The sequence below is a fragment of the Phaethon aethereus genome (assembly GCF_964289735.1).
Source record: "Phaethon aethereus genome assembly, chromosome: 15".
Taxonomy (NCBI): domain Eukaryota; kingdom Metazoa; phylum Chordata; class Aves; order Phaethontiformes; family Phaethontidae; genus Phaethon; species Phaethon aethereus.
In genome coordinates, this window is record NC_138591.1 from 2,554,046 (window position 1) to 2,572,837 (window position 18,792).

General features: G+C 47.0%; 1 protein-coding gene across 1 annotated transcript; it reads left to right on the forward strand.

Moving 5' to 3' along the window:
• Window positions 1-1,379: 1,379 nt before the first annotated feature.
• On the forward strand, window positions 1,380-2,492 carry SSTR5 (somatostatin receptor 5; the record flags this gene model as incomplete). Its single annotated transcript, XM_082006897.1, has 1 exon — window positions 1,380-2,492. One exon carries the CDS (start codon window positions 1,380-1,382, stop codon window positions 2,490-2,492), a length of 1,113 nt encoding a protein of 370 aa, XP_081863023.1.
• Window positions 2,493-18,792: the final 16,300 nt, after the last annotated feature.

Sequence of the window (18,792 nt, forward strand, 5' to 3'; positions counted from 1 at the left end):
ACATTTGTGTGCACATGGCCTGACCCGATGGAAGAGTGTTCTCAGACATGGTCTTTTTCATCCTGGAGTTCATTGATTTTTTTTTCTAGGGTTTTGTTGGTCGTTATGGAGGGTTTTCTTTCCCCTCCTACACAGCTGCCAATGTTCCCTGGGGCTTCTCGACTGGTTCTGCCAGGCAGTAAGTGGCGTTTGAATATATCAGGCTGAGACTGTCTCTATGTAAACAGTGAGACCTGTGAAACATTGCAGTGGAGCTTCAGAGGCGAAAAGGTGGGAACTATCTTTGGTTCTGGATTCTGAAAGTACCCAGAACTTGTACCGGAATGAGACAGGGCTGAGCCAGTCCCTGAGCCTCTCCAGGCACCCTCCTCCAAGCGACAGTGAAGTGGTGGAGTCACCATCCCTGGAGGTATTTAAAAGACGTGTAGATGTGGCGCGTGGGGACATGGTTTAGTGGCCGGCTTGGCAATGTCAGGTTAACGGTGGGACTTGATGATCTTAAAGGTCTTTTCCAACCTAAACGATTCTATGATTCTATGACAGCAGAATTGCACCAAATTGGACTTCAAAGCTTTCGGCACTAGTGCCAGGGCGATGATTTCAGTCGGATTTGTATGCGCTATTCAGTCAGAGTCTTTGAAAATTATCTTTGAACATTTTCTCTATGTTTTTAGACAGAAAGCTAGGAGGAAGGGTGGGTTCTGGACTTGCGTATTTTTGTGCAAGTTGGAAGTAGAGGGTATTATCCCCCCCGCTCCTTGATTTCACAAGAGAGAAAAATGTGTGTATGACAGGTTAAGGTGTGTGAGACAGTCAAATGGTAAAGTTTGCTTGCCAAGTGGCACACGAGGCATGCAAAAATTAAGATTTCTCAGCAGTAGAGGAAGGACTGGACTTGTTACTAGCAGGCTTTGGACCCAAACAGCCCACATGCCAGGGCATTCAGATTCCTTCTCTGCAGGAAAGCTTCAGTGAAGTGTGATGGCCATCACCCTCTCTCCTTGCACTGGCATCTCCTGGTGGGATGCATGCTGTGTTACTGCCGTGCAGCCTCCCACCTTCACAGCTACATAGAGCCCTGACCCCACTGAATGGAGCTTGTGAAAATTAGACAGGTACCACCATCTACTGGATGAGCACTTGGGCTCTCTCGTTGTGCAATTCCTTTGTTCAGGCCTTGTTCTCATCACATGTGCTAACTGCATAATTTAAATGCAAATCCTGACTATCGATAGAAAATGATATCATGTCTAAACCTTAGTCTACTTTGAATTTACTCTTTCTCTTTTTCTTCCTTTTTTTTTTTTCTTTCTAGGAACAAGATGCCCATGAAGTTTAATCTCTCTTAGCCTTAAAAGAAAAACTGAGGAGTAAAAGTTATGGATCCTTTATACTTTTCCAACACATTTAGCCCAGAAGCTAGTTCCAGCGATGTGAATTTCTCACTGCTGACAAATGTGACAGAGAATGGGACGCTCTCAGAGCAGCCCTCATTCAAATACATCCACAAAGTCCTGATTCCCATCTGTTACCTCCTTGTATGTGCAGTCGGACTCAGCGGCAACACGTTGGTCATTTACGTGGTTTTGCGCTATGCCAAGATGAAAACTGTCACCAACATATACATCCTGAATTTAGCTGTTGCTGATGTACTCTTCATGCTGGGCCTGCCCTTCCTGGCCACCCAGAACGCCATCTCCTATTGGCCTTTTGGCTCCTTTTTGTGCAGGCTGGTTATGACTGTAGATGGTATTAACCAATTCACTAGTATTTTTTGTTTGACTGTGATGAGCATGGACCGCTACCTGGCAGTAGTTCATCCCATTAAATCAACCAAGTGGAGACGTCCCAGGGTGGCCAAGCTCATCAGTGTGACTGTCTGGACATTCTCATTCTTGGTGGTGCTTCCAGTCATCATCTTTTCGGATGTGCAGGAAGACTTTCACACCTGCAACATGAACTGGCCAGAACCCGTCAACATCTGGTCAGCAGCGTTCATCATTTACACATCAGTCCTTGGCTTTTTTGGTCCTTTGTTGGTGATCTGTCTCTGCTACTTGCTGATTGTGATTAAAGTCAAATCCTCAGGGATCCGAGTTGGGTCTACGAGGCGCAGGAGATCAGAGAGGAAGGTGACCAGGATGGTGGTGATCATTGTGGTGGTCTTTGTGTTTTGCTGGCTCCCATTTTACATGATGAACATTGTAAATTTGATATTTATACTGCCAGAAGACCCTGTGTTGGTAGGGGTTTACTTCTTTGTGGTGGTCCTGTCCTATGCAAACAGCTGTGCCAACCCCATTCTTTATGGATTCCTTTCTGACAACTTCAAGCAGAGTTTTCAGAAAGTCCTTTGCCTCCGAAAGGGCAATGGTGTAGAGGATGGTGATCCCATTGAACACAGGCAAGAGAACAGCAGCCGCTTGCAGGAATCAATGTTAACCCAGAGAAATATTGAATTCAATGGACATATGCAGACTAGCAAGGTCTAAGGACATGGTTTGGTACGGTAAAGCACTTGTAGACCTGGAGAACTTGGGGACTTAAAGGAAAGATTAATTCCTAGCAAAGCTAAAATCTAGAGACCCACAAGCTCAAATAAATGTACATAGACTTTTATTCACTCCCCTCCCTTTCCCAGCTAAAAGTGTGATGGGCTATACTGGGCTGTGTGAAGCTCTTACCATGTTTTAGCTAAGTCAGACGTGTGTTACCTTCTGTACTCTAGAGAACTGATTTACTGGTACACACTGCCGGCTTTGTACTGCTCTACTGATGCAGAACAACACTAAATCTGTTTTAACTATCTTGTTAAGCTGAGTTTATGGCTGCTTTGCACTGTTGGGATGAGCTCGAAGTAGAAAACAGCTCAGATTATATCTTTGGAAGTCTTCAAGGGGATCTCTTAAAAGAAAAACACTATTTCTTAAGAGGAATTTTCATTCAAAAAAGGCCACAGCACTGATCTTGAAATTGTCTATGAGCCATGGTTCTAGAGTGCTGTGTAGTCCATTCATGTTGTTTTACTGTCATTAACCCATAGAAGAGATTCATAGTATTCGGGAATCTTTCAAACACAATAAGAAGGAATAAAAACAAGACTGGGAAAAAACATTGTTGAAAGGATTCAGTGTATTCATAATACTCTCACATTCTAAACCAAACTGCATCTAAAATGTAATGTAACCACTTTATTATTATGTAAGTGATGATGATTGTGAAGTCCTGGAAAGCTGTTGTGTATATCTACTGGTTCTGAATGTAAGTATGGACATGAATATAAACTGTATTTTCAGAAATTAAAACCAGTTCAATCCCCTTCTGACTATCCATTTCATGGCTTCGCCACACAGCGTCAGGCACTGCACCAAAAAGACACAGCTGAGTCTTTGAAGCTTAAATCATCGTAGATGTTTTCGGACTCTAGCAGGCAAGTCCTTTTTGGATTTGTGATCATACCTAAAGCATATCTAATTGATGACTGTCTTAGTTGAGAAAAGCATGTGTTTCAGTTCAGTGATATATGTTCTGGCCTACCATATATATTCTATCTGGGTAGATCCCAACCAGCTCATACATCTGTCTTCACTTCAACAACCACAGTGGAGGAATGAAAACAAGTTCCTGTGATGGTGTAAAGAGAGTAAAACCTGTCCATCCTCCCAGGCTGGTCCAGGAAAACACTGTTGACCTGCAAATACAAACAGCAAAATTGTGTTATGTCCAAAAAATCAGCCTGGGGTGAGAGGTAGAGGGTACTACAGGGAGGTCCCAAGATGGGCCATAGAGCTGCAATGGTCTGTGTATGAAGAATGGAGAAAGCAGGACAACAGGCAGAACAAGACATCTTTTGCCCTGTCGGCTGACTCCAGCCAGCAGGACCAGGGGGGACAGAGCCTTCGCTCCCACCCAAGGGTGTTCCCTCTTATCTGTGCCTGCGTGACCACCAGCCCTGAGGACTGAGCACACCATGCAGAGCGATAGCCTGAGCTAAAACCACTCAGGCCTTAAAAGTACTTACTGCTGATGCAACTACTTAGCATGAACTCATCGGATGGACTGATTCCTAAGTAAGTTCTTGCTCCTACCCACTGTCGTTATGTATATATGCACCATTTTCCTTTTTGTGCCATCATACATGGCCACACTCACATTCCCAGAGCACAAGAACTCACCAGATACAATGAGAGGAAATTGCAGGATGTATCCAGAGCCTGGTCCTTGGTTTGGGCCATTAGTTAGGTACATTTAGGCTTCTTGCAGTAGCAGGCTGGAGCCCACCTTCCATACACCTGCACTATACCACGGCAGTTAATTCGAAATCACAGCACAACTAGGTTTACATTGATTAATTAAGTCATGCAATATCTATTATTTCTGGAATTATCAGGCTGTTCCAGGCATAAATCAACTCTTTTATCAGTTCTTGAGACACATGGAGTAATTAGTGCACGCCTTTATGTCATCTGTGCCAACTTCATCTGCCTCCAGTTGATTAGCCAGAAGTTCTTCTCCGGTGACAGAATTAGAAAATCCCATTTTAGTTCACAGATCATTTTGCAAGCAGCAGTAATAATTAATGCTCTCACAGAGGGAGGGTGCCACGTGTGTGCAGTACGGGTAGCTTGCTCTGCAGAAGTGCAGGGATGCAGAACTGGAGTCAGTGTGTTGCTGAGTACATCTATGCCACTGCCCATCACCGGCCTGATCCTCCGGACCAGCTGAGCTCTTAAGCAAAGGGAATATTAGCAGAATGAAGAAACCAGAGGGGTGTTCACAGTAACAGCAAAGGTGAGCAAGGCTGATTGCTTTTGCTACCTATATGCTATGCTAGTATTTGTTATGGAAGTAACAAGACACACTTATGATCAGGGAATAGCTGAAAAGCCAAAGCGAGGTTTAGGAATCTGTCCCTGAGGCTGTGAGACTCTGCCTAAGTCACTTCACCCCTTGTACATCAGTTTCTGTATCTGCAAAACTGGGAAGAATGGTACTGAGTCCCAGCAGGAGCAGGGCAGGGATCGTGCCCCTGTACTGGGCACTGGTGAGGCCGCACCTTGAATCCTGTGTTCAGTTTTGGGCCCCTCACTACAAGAAGGACGTTGAGGTGCTGGAGCATGTCCAGAGAAGGGCAACGGAGCTGGGGAGGGGTCTGGAGCACAGGTCTGATGGGGAGCGGCTGTGGGAACTGGGGGTGTTCAGTCTGGAGAAGAGGAGGCTGAGGGGAGCCCTCATCGCTCTCTGCAACTGCCTGAAAGGGGTTGTGGTGAGGTGGGTGTTGGTCTCTTCTCCCAAGTAACCAGCAATAGAACGAGAGGAAATGGCCTCAAGTTGCGCCAGGGGAGGTTTAGATTGGGTATTAGGAAAAATTTCTTCACCAAGAGAGTGGTCAAGCATTGGCACAGGCTGCCCAGGGAGGTCGTGGAGTCACCATCTCTGGAAGAGTTCAAAAAACGTGTAGACGTGGCACTTTTGGACATGGTTTAGTGGGCGGGGGGGTGTTGGGTTGATGGTTGGACTTGATGATCTTAGAGGTCCTTTCCAACCCTAATGATTCTGTGATTCTATGACTTCCGTCATACAGCATTCAGGGCGGAAAGGCAGGACTGAATAAAAAACTTGTAATTACTGTCTTCCACCAACGTGCTTGGAGCTCCACAAAAATCAGAGCTGGCAGTCCTAGAGATAGCAATGCATCGGGGACCGGAGGGGAAGGCTGACATCATTGCAAATCCCCGTTAGTATTTTCCTAAGGCTGCCTGAGAAAGGGGCTGCTTGGGTATCTCAGTCGTCATTTTTAAGAGAAATCATTTCTCTTGCAGATTTTGAAGGATTCCTGATAAACTAGTAACAAGTGCACCCAACAGCCTCAAACCAGCAGTCTAACGGAAACCTTTGATACGCTTGGGACTGGCAGCACCACCAACAGAATTAAAACATACAAGGAGCAACAATCTCATACTTAGCCATTCCTATTTTAAAAAAAGCTTGTAGGCAGGGCAGGGACCGGCGTACAGCACAGAGAGGCTGTGAGTTGGGTACTGGCTACTGGGGGAATTTGGAGTCGGCCAAAACCACCTGCAGAGTCAGAGTGGTGGCTTGAGGACAGAAGGTAGACAGCAAACCCAAAATGTCGCTCCAGACATTTCATGCCAGGAACCGACACCCCTTTTAGACATCTTTGAGACTAAGGTGTATCAGAACCACAGGAACTGTGAGTGTTACTTTAACACAAAAATAAAACCATGTTGCTACAATAAGTCACGCACCTAGAGGTTAAGCAATATAGTGAGGAGCAGGTGGGAGAATAAACTCAAAACCAAAGAAAATAAAAATCCTACTCAGTGGATTAAGTAAGAATACAGAAGAAGTGAAGAATACTCACAAGACCAACACGAGTAAAAATTGGCAGAGTTGAAATGTCGATGAATTCTGGGTAACTTCTTATTTTCTCTTCAGGGAAAAAGGTAATATTCATTTCAAACCTCTCTGAGCATGGGAGAGAGATAAAGAGGTGTGATAAATGAAGATCCAGAGTTTTATTGCTCTGTCAAGTTAATCTGGTGCAGTATCAGGAGACACCGGTGTAACAATGATCTGGTGCATTAGGGATATTCTGTTTTTCTTTCCATGATGATTTTATAACATGCTGGAAAGAAAAGCCAACAGCATTTCATGCTAAGACTCTTTATAAACATTAATATTGTGCTTACAAAAGCATCATTACCACTGAGGAAGAGTTTTAGTGAAAACTATAAGTTCTTTGTGAACCCAGCAAAATTTCTCTGTTCTTCTCTCTGACCCAAAGTCTGGTCAGCACGTGTTGTGTAGAGTTACCATGCACTAATCATCTACCATGGTCTTCAGGCTTATGCTACAGGCATTGCCTTCACTTTGATAAAACATTCTGGGCAAAGTATACAATTTATGCATCAAATGAGCCAAACCCAAAAATTGTTTGCATATTTTCTGGGTCCTAAAAGCCTTTTTTTCAAGTAATCTGGCTGTTGCTATGATGGTAACTCTCAGGCCTCTCGCTTGCTGTGAAAAGCCTGCCCAAGCCCACCTCGCCGGGCTGCTACCTCAGCCCCCAGCTCATCTCCTGGGTGGCAGCTCTGTCCCCTTGGGGACACAGAGGCTTCACCCGCCTGGGACATTGGGGCTGCTCCGCTGACATGTCCAGGCTAGCCCTGGAGGTTACTCCTACATCAAGACTGAAGAGAAGTGGAGCAAATCAGTGCTGATTTCAGTGCAAAATCAAATCTGCAGTCCATGACGAAGGGTTATACCTTGCTAGTCGCTCATTTTTTTCATTTGTGCATTTGATGCGCTGACCACAAGTGGTGATCAGAAAGAGGCGAAGGATGCAGAAAAGCACGATCTGTCTGCTGATCAAGCCAGGGATCCTCTTTGCCTTGATTTTGAAGGAAACTGCTCTTGATAAAGCACTGAAGATTAACTCCTTGCAGGAAAGAATGGCACCAGAATGTACTCAAACTCAGAAGTGTCTGAATTTCTTCCCGATTCCTCTCTTGACTTCTAGCAGGGGAGCAGGACTTGGCTTCTATAAATTTGCCATAAAAAAAATAAAGGAAACATTTTAGAAATGTGTGCAGCATTTACCATGAGACTGAAACAAGCTTTCCATTAGGCTAATGACTGATTTGTTTTCCAATTTAAAAAGAATCAGAATTAAATTTATTTACTAAGCAGACAGTAATGGTCACGCTCCAGTGAATGAATAAATGTGCATTTCAGAAGGAATTCTTGTTTTGCAAACACATTTAATTTAACGCGATATATTCCCATAAAAACAAGGGAACTAATGAGGAAGGGATGACTGTTCTGTCATGCACTCTCTGTGAAGAAAAGATGGGCTTGTGCTTACGGTGTCAACTTAGGACTCCATAGATCTTGGTGCAGTTCCTAATTTTAACGTTACAACCTTGCTTGATGCCAGGCAGGCTGTGATCTCCAAAACTTTCTGCCTGTAAAACTAACCCATCGCTTCCTTTCTCGTACCTGTCCTACATGGCAGAGCGATGTACGTAAACAGGAGTTTACGCCAGTTTTGTCAAAGTCTTGCAGGAATAGTCACTTTTTATGAAAAGGATAAGTTCTGGTGCATTGATTTGGTGTCTCTGATGTAAGTCTCCTTTCCTTTATTCAGGCGGGGGTTTTGCTGGTGCAAGCTGTGCTTGATGGGCAGTCAGATGGCTCTCGTCGACAATGCATCTCCAAAATATTTGCAGCTTGCTCTGCCCGCTGTGAGCTTGCTTGTCATTACCCTCTCCAAGAGGGACCACTTTAAAAGAAGATTGGGTTTCAGTGTGGCTCTCTTGGGGCAAAGAGGATTGAACAGATCACAGGAACCGAGCGTTGATGGACCATCCAACACGTTAAGACACCATCCATCAGTGGCATGGCCAGGATGATGACACGAAGCCATGCTAAGCAATAACCCCATGAAACCTGGGTAAGTACTCAGTGTCACAGGTAGCAGCCTGTGACATATGTGCCATACTCGACAGCCACAATATCGACTAGGCAAATGGTACATGAGTCAGATGATAACTTTTGCCAGAGCTTAGGGCTTATATATGCGTGTGCAGTGTGGGCTAGAAATAATATTCTTACCTCACAGAGCAAATGCAGGTAATTTGTACACAGTGACAGAAGAGGAGGAATGAAATCTGGGTAAAGCCTTGGGAAATCACATCTCTGAAGCACATGAAGGAGCATTTCAGCATACAGCATGAAGTAGGGTCTTTGACACCCTGAATGCTGAAACAGGAATGAAACCCAGGCTGCTGTAGCCTGTCTTAGTCCTTCTGTAGCCAGACTTGCCCTTGATATATGCTCTGTCTTATCTGTCGTGGTCCACGTTCAATCGCACTCAGCCTCGTCCGCAATTTCCCTCCCTATCTCTGAGCCATGGGCATATTTCCTGCCCTGCCAGCAGACCTACGTGAGCGGGCTGCTGCTGTGCTTCCCGTGTTGAGGCATTGCATTCAGACCTCCTCAAAACCCTTACACCTTTCTGAATTAAAATTAAAAAGCAAAATGAATCCTTCCTTTCCCTCCTCCCTGCAAATCGCCAGTACAGCTGGGCACTTTTGGCTTTTATAAGAGGTTTTGCATCCAGTGTCAATGCAGGGTTTATTTTTCGGCAGCCTGTTTGGAGATTTGCTACCATCCCGTCTGTTGGAGGAAGATAACTCTCCCCACCAGAGCCATAGTGCCAGAGACCTGCGGTGGGCGAGTTATCAACCTGCATCTGCCAGGTTGTACTGATGACTAATTTCAAAGCACAGCCAGTGGAAGGATTCTCCCAGCACTTTACAACCAACCATGCCTTATCTAAATAGTATTGACTGATTTTATTCTCTGCCGGTTGCTAATGACTGGCAAATAAATGACTGACTGTGCTGTGAAAACACAGAAAGGATTACAAAGCGGCAGGGTGATCTATGAGAAATACATAGTTTCTGTTGCTAAAATACCATAAAAAAGGCAGGGAACTGTTTTTGCCAAATTCTCTTTATATACATTAAAAAATTAGGCATGCTCCTGATTTGCATTAGAGCAGAGTCTCTGGGTACATAAATGGAACAGAGCACACGGCAGGTTTTCAGCTGGACTGACTCAACTTCCTCTCAACCCAGGCATACCTGAAAGATACAGGGCTGTTCCTTCTCACAGGAGGCCAAAGCAACCGAGTCAAACTGTGCTTTCTCCTGCCCTTGGGACAATCCTGAGTCACTCTGCTCAAGCCAACAGCCCTTGGGGTGTCACTGGAAGCAAAGCGTGACCGGGTTTAACGACCATCATCAGCTCCTCTGGTCTCCAGCGAACATCGTCCCTCCTGCTGTTAGTGTGTTTTGCTGTACAGCGGGTGGAAAAGGTGGTATGTCATTTCTGTGGATGCAACCCAGTCCCCTGCTTTGGAAAAGTCTTGATTTGCAAGAAGAGTGTCCACACCATCTTGCTTGGTGTAACATGACTGTTGCTATTGGGCCGACTCTGGAATTGCTGGTGCTGTAAGCCCAGATTTTTGTGCACTGAGCTAGAGCAGATGCAATATTGCAAAACAAGATACGTGGTGGTTTGTACCCCAGCATCCGGAGTGTTGCTGGCTGCCTGATGAGCTTTCTCTCCTTAAGGGTGTAAAACACAGGGAGAAAAAAGGGTCTAAGCTGAAAGGGTGAATATTGCTCTGGCTAGACCTCAAGGCAGGGCTCACGGCAACTTCACTGGTGGCTGCAAACAGCAGGAGTTGCTGGCATGCACTCACTGAGAAGCAAGATCAACCTTGCACTGCAGCCCCGGTGCAGGAAGATGATGTTTTCTTTATGTGGCGCGGTCCTGCTTACCTTCAAGGGATCAGGAGCGTGCTGGGGAGGAAGAGAAGCAGGGATCAGCTTGGCCCCAGCCTTGCTTTGGTGCCTTTCAGTGAGTTACAAAAGCTGCAAATCGTTCCCAACTGCGGCGTGAGGTGACAATCAGCAAAATAGAAGCTGACAGCGGATAATGACTCTAGCTGTCCAAAAGCTGCAAGTATCAAACAACTCACATAGGAAAGCTGAAGCCTTTTAACTAACGCCAGGGACATGATAGGCACCTGGTTTCTGGGGCGGGCTGTTGGGGAGAGGGGGCTGCGATGCCTCCTCCATGCAGACCTTTCCCTGCCACCGTGACCTCTTTTCTTTTCGGGTGTTTCGGTGAAGGCCAAAGGTACCAGACATGATCAACGACTGTCTCTTTTCATTTGGCAGAACGGTGACAGTGAATAAATGCTACCTGCAATTAGGTCATCCCTTTAATGAATTGAACCATTAAGGAAACAATTAAGAGAAGAAAGCTTGGTTGAGGGGTGCAAGAAAACTGGCACTTGGAGGTCCATCTCTCTCTGGATGACTTTTGCCAGCTGATGATTCTAATCAACGCAATTATGCATAACTTGAAGAGGAACAAATGGGTTTGCAAAATTAAAGGGATGGCAGCAATGAGCAGGGCCATATCTGCAATGATGGATGAAGGAGGAAGGCTGTTCTGAGATGAAAAAAAGGTTTTTGCAGATATTTTCAACTGCTGAAACCAAGGAAGAAGTGCTTTCAGATCCAGCTGCAATCCGGTTCAGCCTGGCTTTACACCTTTCCCTTTTCCCCCCATGATCTTGTTTCTCGCTAGTTGAAAACTAAAGAGGACTTTGACCCAACCCAGCCATTTCCTGCAGTGGGTGATGGGCATCAGGATCCCTCCTAGAAGCTCAGGTGTGGGAGATGACTGTAAAAATTCAACCTGGGGCAGTCAGGTAAGCTAAAAGCTAGGCTTCAGGACTACCTGCTAAAGCAGGCTTCCAAAGGCTGCCCAGTTAGGAACAGAAATGGATTATTAATTTTTCTTTCCCACTTCAACGACAGAAGAGAACATATTTCTTCTCTTTGGCTACCGTTAACCATTTCAAGCTGAACCACAGGACTGAAATGCCCCTGTCCAGCACAAAGGTATTTATATGCAGCCGTTGTTATCTTCAGCCTTTCGCTCCACTGCGAGCAAGATTTATGTTCTGAAGGGTGATGAGAAGGGGTATATTATTAATCATGAAATCCATCATCTATCCCAAAAACCTCATGGAAGAGGTCCCGCAGAGATGCTAACGCTGTATTTGCCAACTCCCGGGAGATTGCTCCCAGGAGCCTGGCTGGTTTGCCTTCTCCGGTTCGCAAAGCATCGCCATGTGAAGTGCCCGCCTGCACTTAACACATCTGCCACATGCAACAGCAGAAGGACAGGGCTGTCCCACTGGGACCTCAGCTCAACAGCCACTTGGGCCACCTACAGCTGCCAAAAAGTTGGCCTTGGTCGCACCTCACCTGCCTGTCTCTGGCTGGCAGGGGTGCAGCAGCTCCCTGCTGCTGTAGCAGCTCAGGCGAGCCCTCCGTAACCCACTTCCGTCCAAATCGGACGAGTTAACAAAGACTTGTTACTGAAACACTCGCCTGGGCTCAAATGGGCTCACAGGCTTTGCACAGTTTTTCTTTGTCTGTCTTACTCTCCACGTTTAGCAATTGATAAATCAGTGCTATCACAGCTCTTGCATTACACAGTAATGGTGATGGATAGCCATTCTCTTCCCCACCTGTTTTGTTTTGGGGTTTTTTAACCCATTTCTGAATATTTTCTTGTTTTCTCTCCCATTTGATCATGCAGTAGAGTTTGGTTGAACGATCAAAGGTGGTGTAGTCAGCGCATGGTGAATTAAGCTCTGTCCTCAGGCTACGTCCATGCAAATCAAGACCAGCAGGAAAACTATCTTGGACTTTCAAGAAAGGAGAATTAGGCCAGTGAAGGGGAGTCAATCACAGGAATTTTAGCAAAGGTTTTTGGTTTGTGACAGGGAGGACTCTCGGTCTGGCACTAACTTGGGTGCCAAATCCATCCTGAACAGGTAGGGTAAACGCAGATGGGGCCACGCCATGAGACTTCCACTCAACACGAGTGCACCCAGGAGGGGATGTAACAGGAAAAGACAGAGGCGCAGACTGCTCTAGCATCATTGCACCGCCCTACCGAAAGCCCAAGTTAGCCATCATGCAAGTACAGCCATGTAACTCCAGCCTGGCTGCCCCGGGACAGCAATCTTACATTTCTGATAATATTGGTGTAACTACAGATCTACTGCATTATTTTTCACTCATATTAGTGAAAAGCCAGCCAGTACTGAGTGTGCTCGTTGCTGTAGTGCCTGCGCACTGAGAATAGTGCTCTCTCGTGCGAGGGGCTGCACAAACACGGAGCGGGGCCAAGCAGCAGGTGATGGAAGAAGCCGAGGACCCAGGGGAGCAGAGCGGTGCTGCTGGATTCGTGCACTTAGCCAACCTAAAAAAGCATTTGGTCTTTACCTGAAAAAGATGGAAATGAGAGAGCGTGAGATGAGGCGTGGGGGATGGCAGCGAGACAGGCAGTTCTGGGGACTCCTGCGGCTTGTACGCATTTCAGGTTTTCAGCTCTTTCCTCTGTCTCCACAGCTGGTGATTAACATAAGTAACCTTCCGTCAGCTCACCCTGTATGTGCATAGTTTATGATGAGGCATGTCTTGAGATTCTAGGTAACAAAAGAAGAATGACTAAAGCCCTCTGCCTCACAACTCAATAGTGAGGGGGCTATTTTCCCCAGAGATTTGTGAGAGTTGGGGCAGTGGTGTGGGACCCAACATTTTAAGGATTCCCACCTCCTCATGAGGGTGTTTGCAGACTTCGGGATTCGTCTCACGGGCTGCAACTCAGTTGTCATTTTGGGATGCGTCTCCCATACTCCAGCATCCTCCCCAAGCTGTGCTATCCTCACCTGCATTGGTCTCACCTAGAAATCCCCCAAACAACCTGTCCCTCCCGTTTTCTCTGATGCCTTTCTCTGACCTCCGGCAGGACAGGGAGTTTGCAGCATCTGGGCACCAGATTCGGGGCAGGGAAGGCAAATCCTTCCCCACCGGCGCTGCCAGAGTGAGCGCTGGGCTGCTGAAGGTGGTGTTAACGTGGCTTTAGATGCTCACAAGTGGGAACTGAATTTGCAAACCCCTGAGTTTTGGGCTGGTTTGTTTGGTGCATATACCCAGCAGTGAAACCACAGACGGCTCAGCATCCATGGGAGGCACGTGGAGAGCGCTGTGCGTGGCTGAAAACGCCTGAACGACGCCTGAAAACCCAGCTTAGAGGGAGCGACAGGGCTCTTTCACTGGCACCGGTGTGCAACTGCTTGTGGATTTTACCACCCGCTTATCCTGGATTGATATATGAATTCAGCCAGGAACATCTTCTGCCTCAGAAAGCAAACTTTAATAAATGAAGATGTATGGGAAAGAATGAAAACCTGGCATTGCATTAGCAGAACAAAGATTATTTCTCTCTTTCCTCCATAGAATTCGATCATATTTGGAATTAACCGAGAAAAGTTTTATCTGGAGGGAATAGGACACCGGAAAAACAGGCTGAAAGAACTGAGATCGAAGCAGGGAATGCAGAAGTCGTGCTGCCCAGTGCCCTTGTGTGGGCACGGACGCTGGCTCCGTCTGTGTGACCCTTGTGTGGGGCTGCCCCCCTGCAAGCTGCTGTCCGAGGCAGGGTGAGACCTGCCTGCCAAAACAGGCAAGAGCCGTGCTTGTGTGCCAGGGTTCCTAATTTTGCCATCCCTCCTACCGGCATCACGGCCTCGGGGAAGCATCGGGAATCAATTGGCCAAACAGCCCGAGGTGCGGAGCTTTGTTCCAGTCCTGGTATCGCCTGAGCATTGAGTGTGCAAAGCTGTTGTGAAAACAGCTGCCTGTGCAAGGGCTGGAAGCACATTTTGGGGAATAAGAAGAAGAAAACCACTTTTTGCCCCTTTTAATATAAGCAGGGTTCCCTCCAGCACAGCAATGCACCTGATACCATCCACTATGGCAGGTCGGAAACTCATTTTTGCATTATCCTAATGGTGGAAACTGTCTGCCCCGCTTTGATTCACTTTCAGCCCTGCTTCCTCTGGTCCCAAGCCAACATTAATCTTAATTATGTCTCAGCTAACAAGCCTCTAAGAGTTTATTAAACAGGCTTTTGTGTTCCCTAATTGAAAATCTCAGCGCAAAGCATTTCAGCGCTGCTTCGGACTCTCACGCTGCTTTGACAAATTGCTGCGAGAGGCGGGCGGGGGGGAGAGGGGACGGGGGCACCACTCGTGACGCTGCCATTTCGCTCGGCAGCGAGGGGAGCTGGTGGGGAGAGCTGGGAAGTCGGCCTCAAACACGATGCTGCTCTTGGGAGGACGGTGGTATCTGAAACGCCAGTCGTGCCTGATGCACGCACACACTCGCATGCGACGGCTAAGTGTCGCTGAAGAAGAAGGGCAGCACTGCCAGGGACCATGCGTGGGCTGGAGGGGTCTTCACGTCACTAAACCTGTGCCTGTGGTTCTTGGCAGGAGCAGTAATATCCTGCAGGGAGCTGAGGTCTTTCTTCTAGGGACAGGAGAGTTCTTCTCAACTGCACTTGTTTTGCCTTTCCTCGGGTCAGACCCAGTCCTCCCCCTTCCCAGAGACACCCACACCTTCCCCAGCTCCAGTATGTCTCCTGCACCTTTGGCCTTGTCTTCTGTTCTTCTCATCCGTGGTTCTGTCTCACCTCCATCTTAATCCTACTATGTTCGCCCTGCCCCTGGAGGGATCTATGGACCTGACCTGAGCCATGAAGGGAGCTTTGTCACAGCACCACCAGCAGTCACAGGGTCCCATCATGTACTATAAGAATTTACAAAGAAGGTCGGTCTGAAAAGACATCATTTTGGGTTCTGGTTTTGAACAGGGGCCAGACCTTCCCTGCCTCTACTCCCACTACCCCTGGGTCAGGATTGGGACCACCGTTGCTGGAAAATAGATGTTCCAGAAAGAAGCCTGTCTGCCAGCATTTTCGTTAATAATGTTGCAATGCATCATATTTAATGAGCAAATTTAGGAAAGCTTTCAATGCATCAATTTTCAGATAAGACAGCCAAATGACCTTTCCAACAAACAACCGTCTGGGGAATTCGGTTTCGTAACAAATGCCTGTTCCCCACCGGGGTCAGAGGAGGAAGCACAGCGGCAGTTGCAGCCAAGAGCACACACAGGGTCTGCTTCCCACCCCCAGGGAGAATCCAGCCCCTGGGTCAGCCCTGTTGGGCTCTGGGGCATTCTCTCCTCAGCGTGGCCCAGATGAAGTAGTTCAGTGTAAATCTGGCAGCTCTTTTTCTGGCCCAGGGCTTTTCTTCTGGGAGCTGCTCTGCGCCTCGCAGGTCTCCTCCATGGCTCCTGCAGACCATCTCCCCCACGGGATCCTCTCCTCATCTCAGGAAGGCTTTCCTCAGGCTTGAGCTGTGCCTTCAAAAGCTCCACTCGCTCTTTTTCCAAAGCCTATGCACTGCTCTTGGGGAGACACGGGTTTCCCCAGCAGCTTGGCGGTGGATTTCTGAGGAGCCAGGCAAGCTGACAGCATCTCTGAACACATTTCATCAAAACATGTCATGCTTTGACAAAGACTGACAAATTCAGATGAAAATCTGTCCTCCCAACCAGCCATTCCCAGAAAGCAAAAGACAGAAGTGACACTCCCCAAAGCCGTTATTTTTTTTACACATTTCAAATCCAGTCACTAAGCCTGAGGGATTGACTGACATTTTTAATATCTCGACAGACAATTCTTCAAATTAAAACTCCCTATTCAACTTTAAATACTCCTTTCTTGGCCAACCTTTTGATTCATTAAAGTATTACAAATGTTAGCTCTTCTGCTGCACTACTGAAAACAAACACCCACCCGCACATGAAGGTCAAGGAAACCTTGCCCTGTGCCCATCTGACCTTCATAAGGTTGCAAAATATATTTGCTTGTTAGCACTTCTGTTTAAGTCCCCAGTTATGAATATTCATTGAGATTCATGCAGACCTCTCAATAAACAGATTTTCAACTGCTAGATGCTGAAGTGCTTTGCTGAAGTATGTGTGCAAAAGTAAAACAAGCAACAGCTGGGATAAAGGAGTACCTTTCTCAAGCGTATCACTTTTTATTCCAATGAAAATAGGTATAAGTGAAGGGGGAAGACACATACGCAGTTCAGCGTTTGCAGAACACAGCAATTCCAAATGGCAGCTTCCAGGTGGATATCTCAGAGGGATCAGGAGTCACCTGGGATTAGTGTTCTTCACCGGTGACTTCTGGCCTCCTGGGTTTCAGTAGGGTCACCATTGACCCCACTGGCACCAGCATCTCCCTCTGGTTGTTCTCTAAGCGAGGCAACACCCAGGCACGTATCTGAATTGGGGCCTGAGGCAGGAGTATATCCAGAGACCGATGGATTTACACTGGAGTAAGAGCCAAGGATGGTATTTTTACTCCTTCCCTCTTTAAGTTGTAGCTAAATGTAGTCTAACTTCCAAAATCAATATTGTTTATGTGTGCCTTAATGCAAACCTCCTTGGGAGCAGCAGGATCCTGAGATACCACCTGATAAAACCAGATCTCTCTTCCCTGAGGCTCTGCGCGCTGCTGGCCCCAGGGACCGGGTTATCGCTGGGATCCAAATGCTTCCTGCAACGCACGGTCCTGGCACAGCCTTGGACCATGCTGCAGCATCCTTAAAAATGGCAAGGCCATGTTTCTCGCACGTGCAAATGACGCCTTTCCCTGGTCCTCCTACCTGCCTGTTACCTTCTGCAACCAGAAAGAAGGCAAAAGCTGCTCATTTTATACTTCTGTGGTTTGTTCCCAGAACGGTTTATCCAGCTCCACCATCTCGGTTACCCGAAATGTCTTAGTTGGTCACCTCAACCTGCACTTTGTTTTCACGTCACATTTATTCCTGCTGATTTTTTAATAACTCCATCTAAATCCAGCCCTGTTGCTATGAGATGGATCATGCTCTGGGGTTCTGTGTTCTCTCTCTCTTTCCTGCTGTAATCTCGTAACACTTAATCCTCTGTATCTCTTCATCTTTCCCTGAAAAGTCACTAAAGGTGAAAGCTTTCTCTACCTGCTCTCTTGCCATCTGTATCTTGACCCTTTAAGCTCTTGATCCAGGTTTCTGACCTTGTGCACTGAGTCATCCCAACCATCAAATGCGTCCTGTTCCCTTAGGCTACTCTCCATTTCCTAGGATGAACCTTCAGAGTTGCTGCAGTGTTTAGGTTTTTTTCCAAAATGGGTGACAGAAAAGCGATAGCCCTTAAAAGAGGTGGGTGCTAGAGGGGACGTACAGTCCTGTCTGCCGGTGATGTGAGGTTAGGTGATGTAAGGCCAACAGATAAGTTTGCATCTGAATTTGACTCGACAGCCCCCGTGCTGCAAACGTGATACAGCACAGCCCCGGACCTGCAGCACGGCCGTGGTCTGGGAATTACCATCAGGGACAAGTGTTTCACTAGACCTTTTCATATAGTTAGGCTGTGCCTCTGCCAGACAGTCTAAGGCGCAAAATGTGGATCTGGGTTTTATATTCCTTGTGCAAGTGAAGAGTGTTCGGATAGGAGGTCCGGGCATGCAGCCATCACTGGTCCAGACCATCTGCCATTGGCTTCCTGGCTTCGAAACTCCAGAGGAAGTTTTTGGGCTTCCCCTCCCAGTGCTCCAGGGGCAAGTCCCACCATGTCTTTCTGTGGAGAGTCTGGATAAAAATATTTTTTCCCTCCCAAGATCTCAATTAACTGATGCTTCTCTTGTTTTTTCCCAGCATAATATCCTGTTGCCTTCTTGAAATTTGAAATAAAAGCGTGTTGCATCCCTGCCCTGGAAGTTAACAGCACACCCAGAGAGCACAAACAAAACCAGGGTGGAAATGAAGGGCTCTTAGCAACACCACGTAGAAGGTCCAAGGCTTTAGGTCCATCAGCAGAGTTCACCATCTCTCCAGCAGACAGCACCTTTCAGTCTGTGTTTGGCCATCACAGGTATCTAGCCCATGAACCTACAGCCACTACAAAATAATGAAGAATAGGATCAACGGGAACATATTTACCCAAATTAATAACACAATGCATTGCACGGGTTCTTCCAACCAGTCTCACATTGAGGTGTATGAGCGATGGCCATCACTGACACTTCGGGGCTGCGGCAGCTCTGCGCAGCGGGAGGGATCGTGCACGTCACATCTTGACTTCTCCGCAAAACTGCTGCTTCCAACAAGCAGAACAAAGACAGGCAGCACACGCCAGAGACTGTCATGTCACACGAAGGGATGCCGGCTCTGAAGAGATGTGATGACAGTAGCTCCCATGGGCAGGGGAA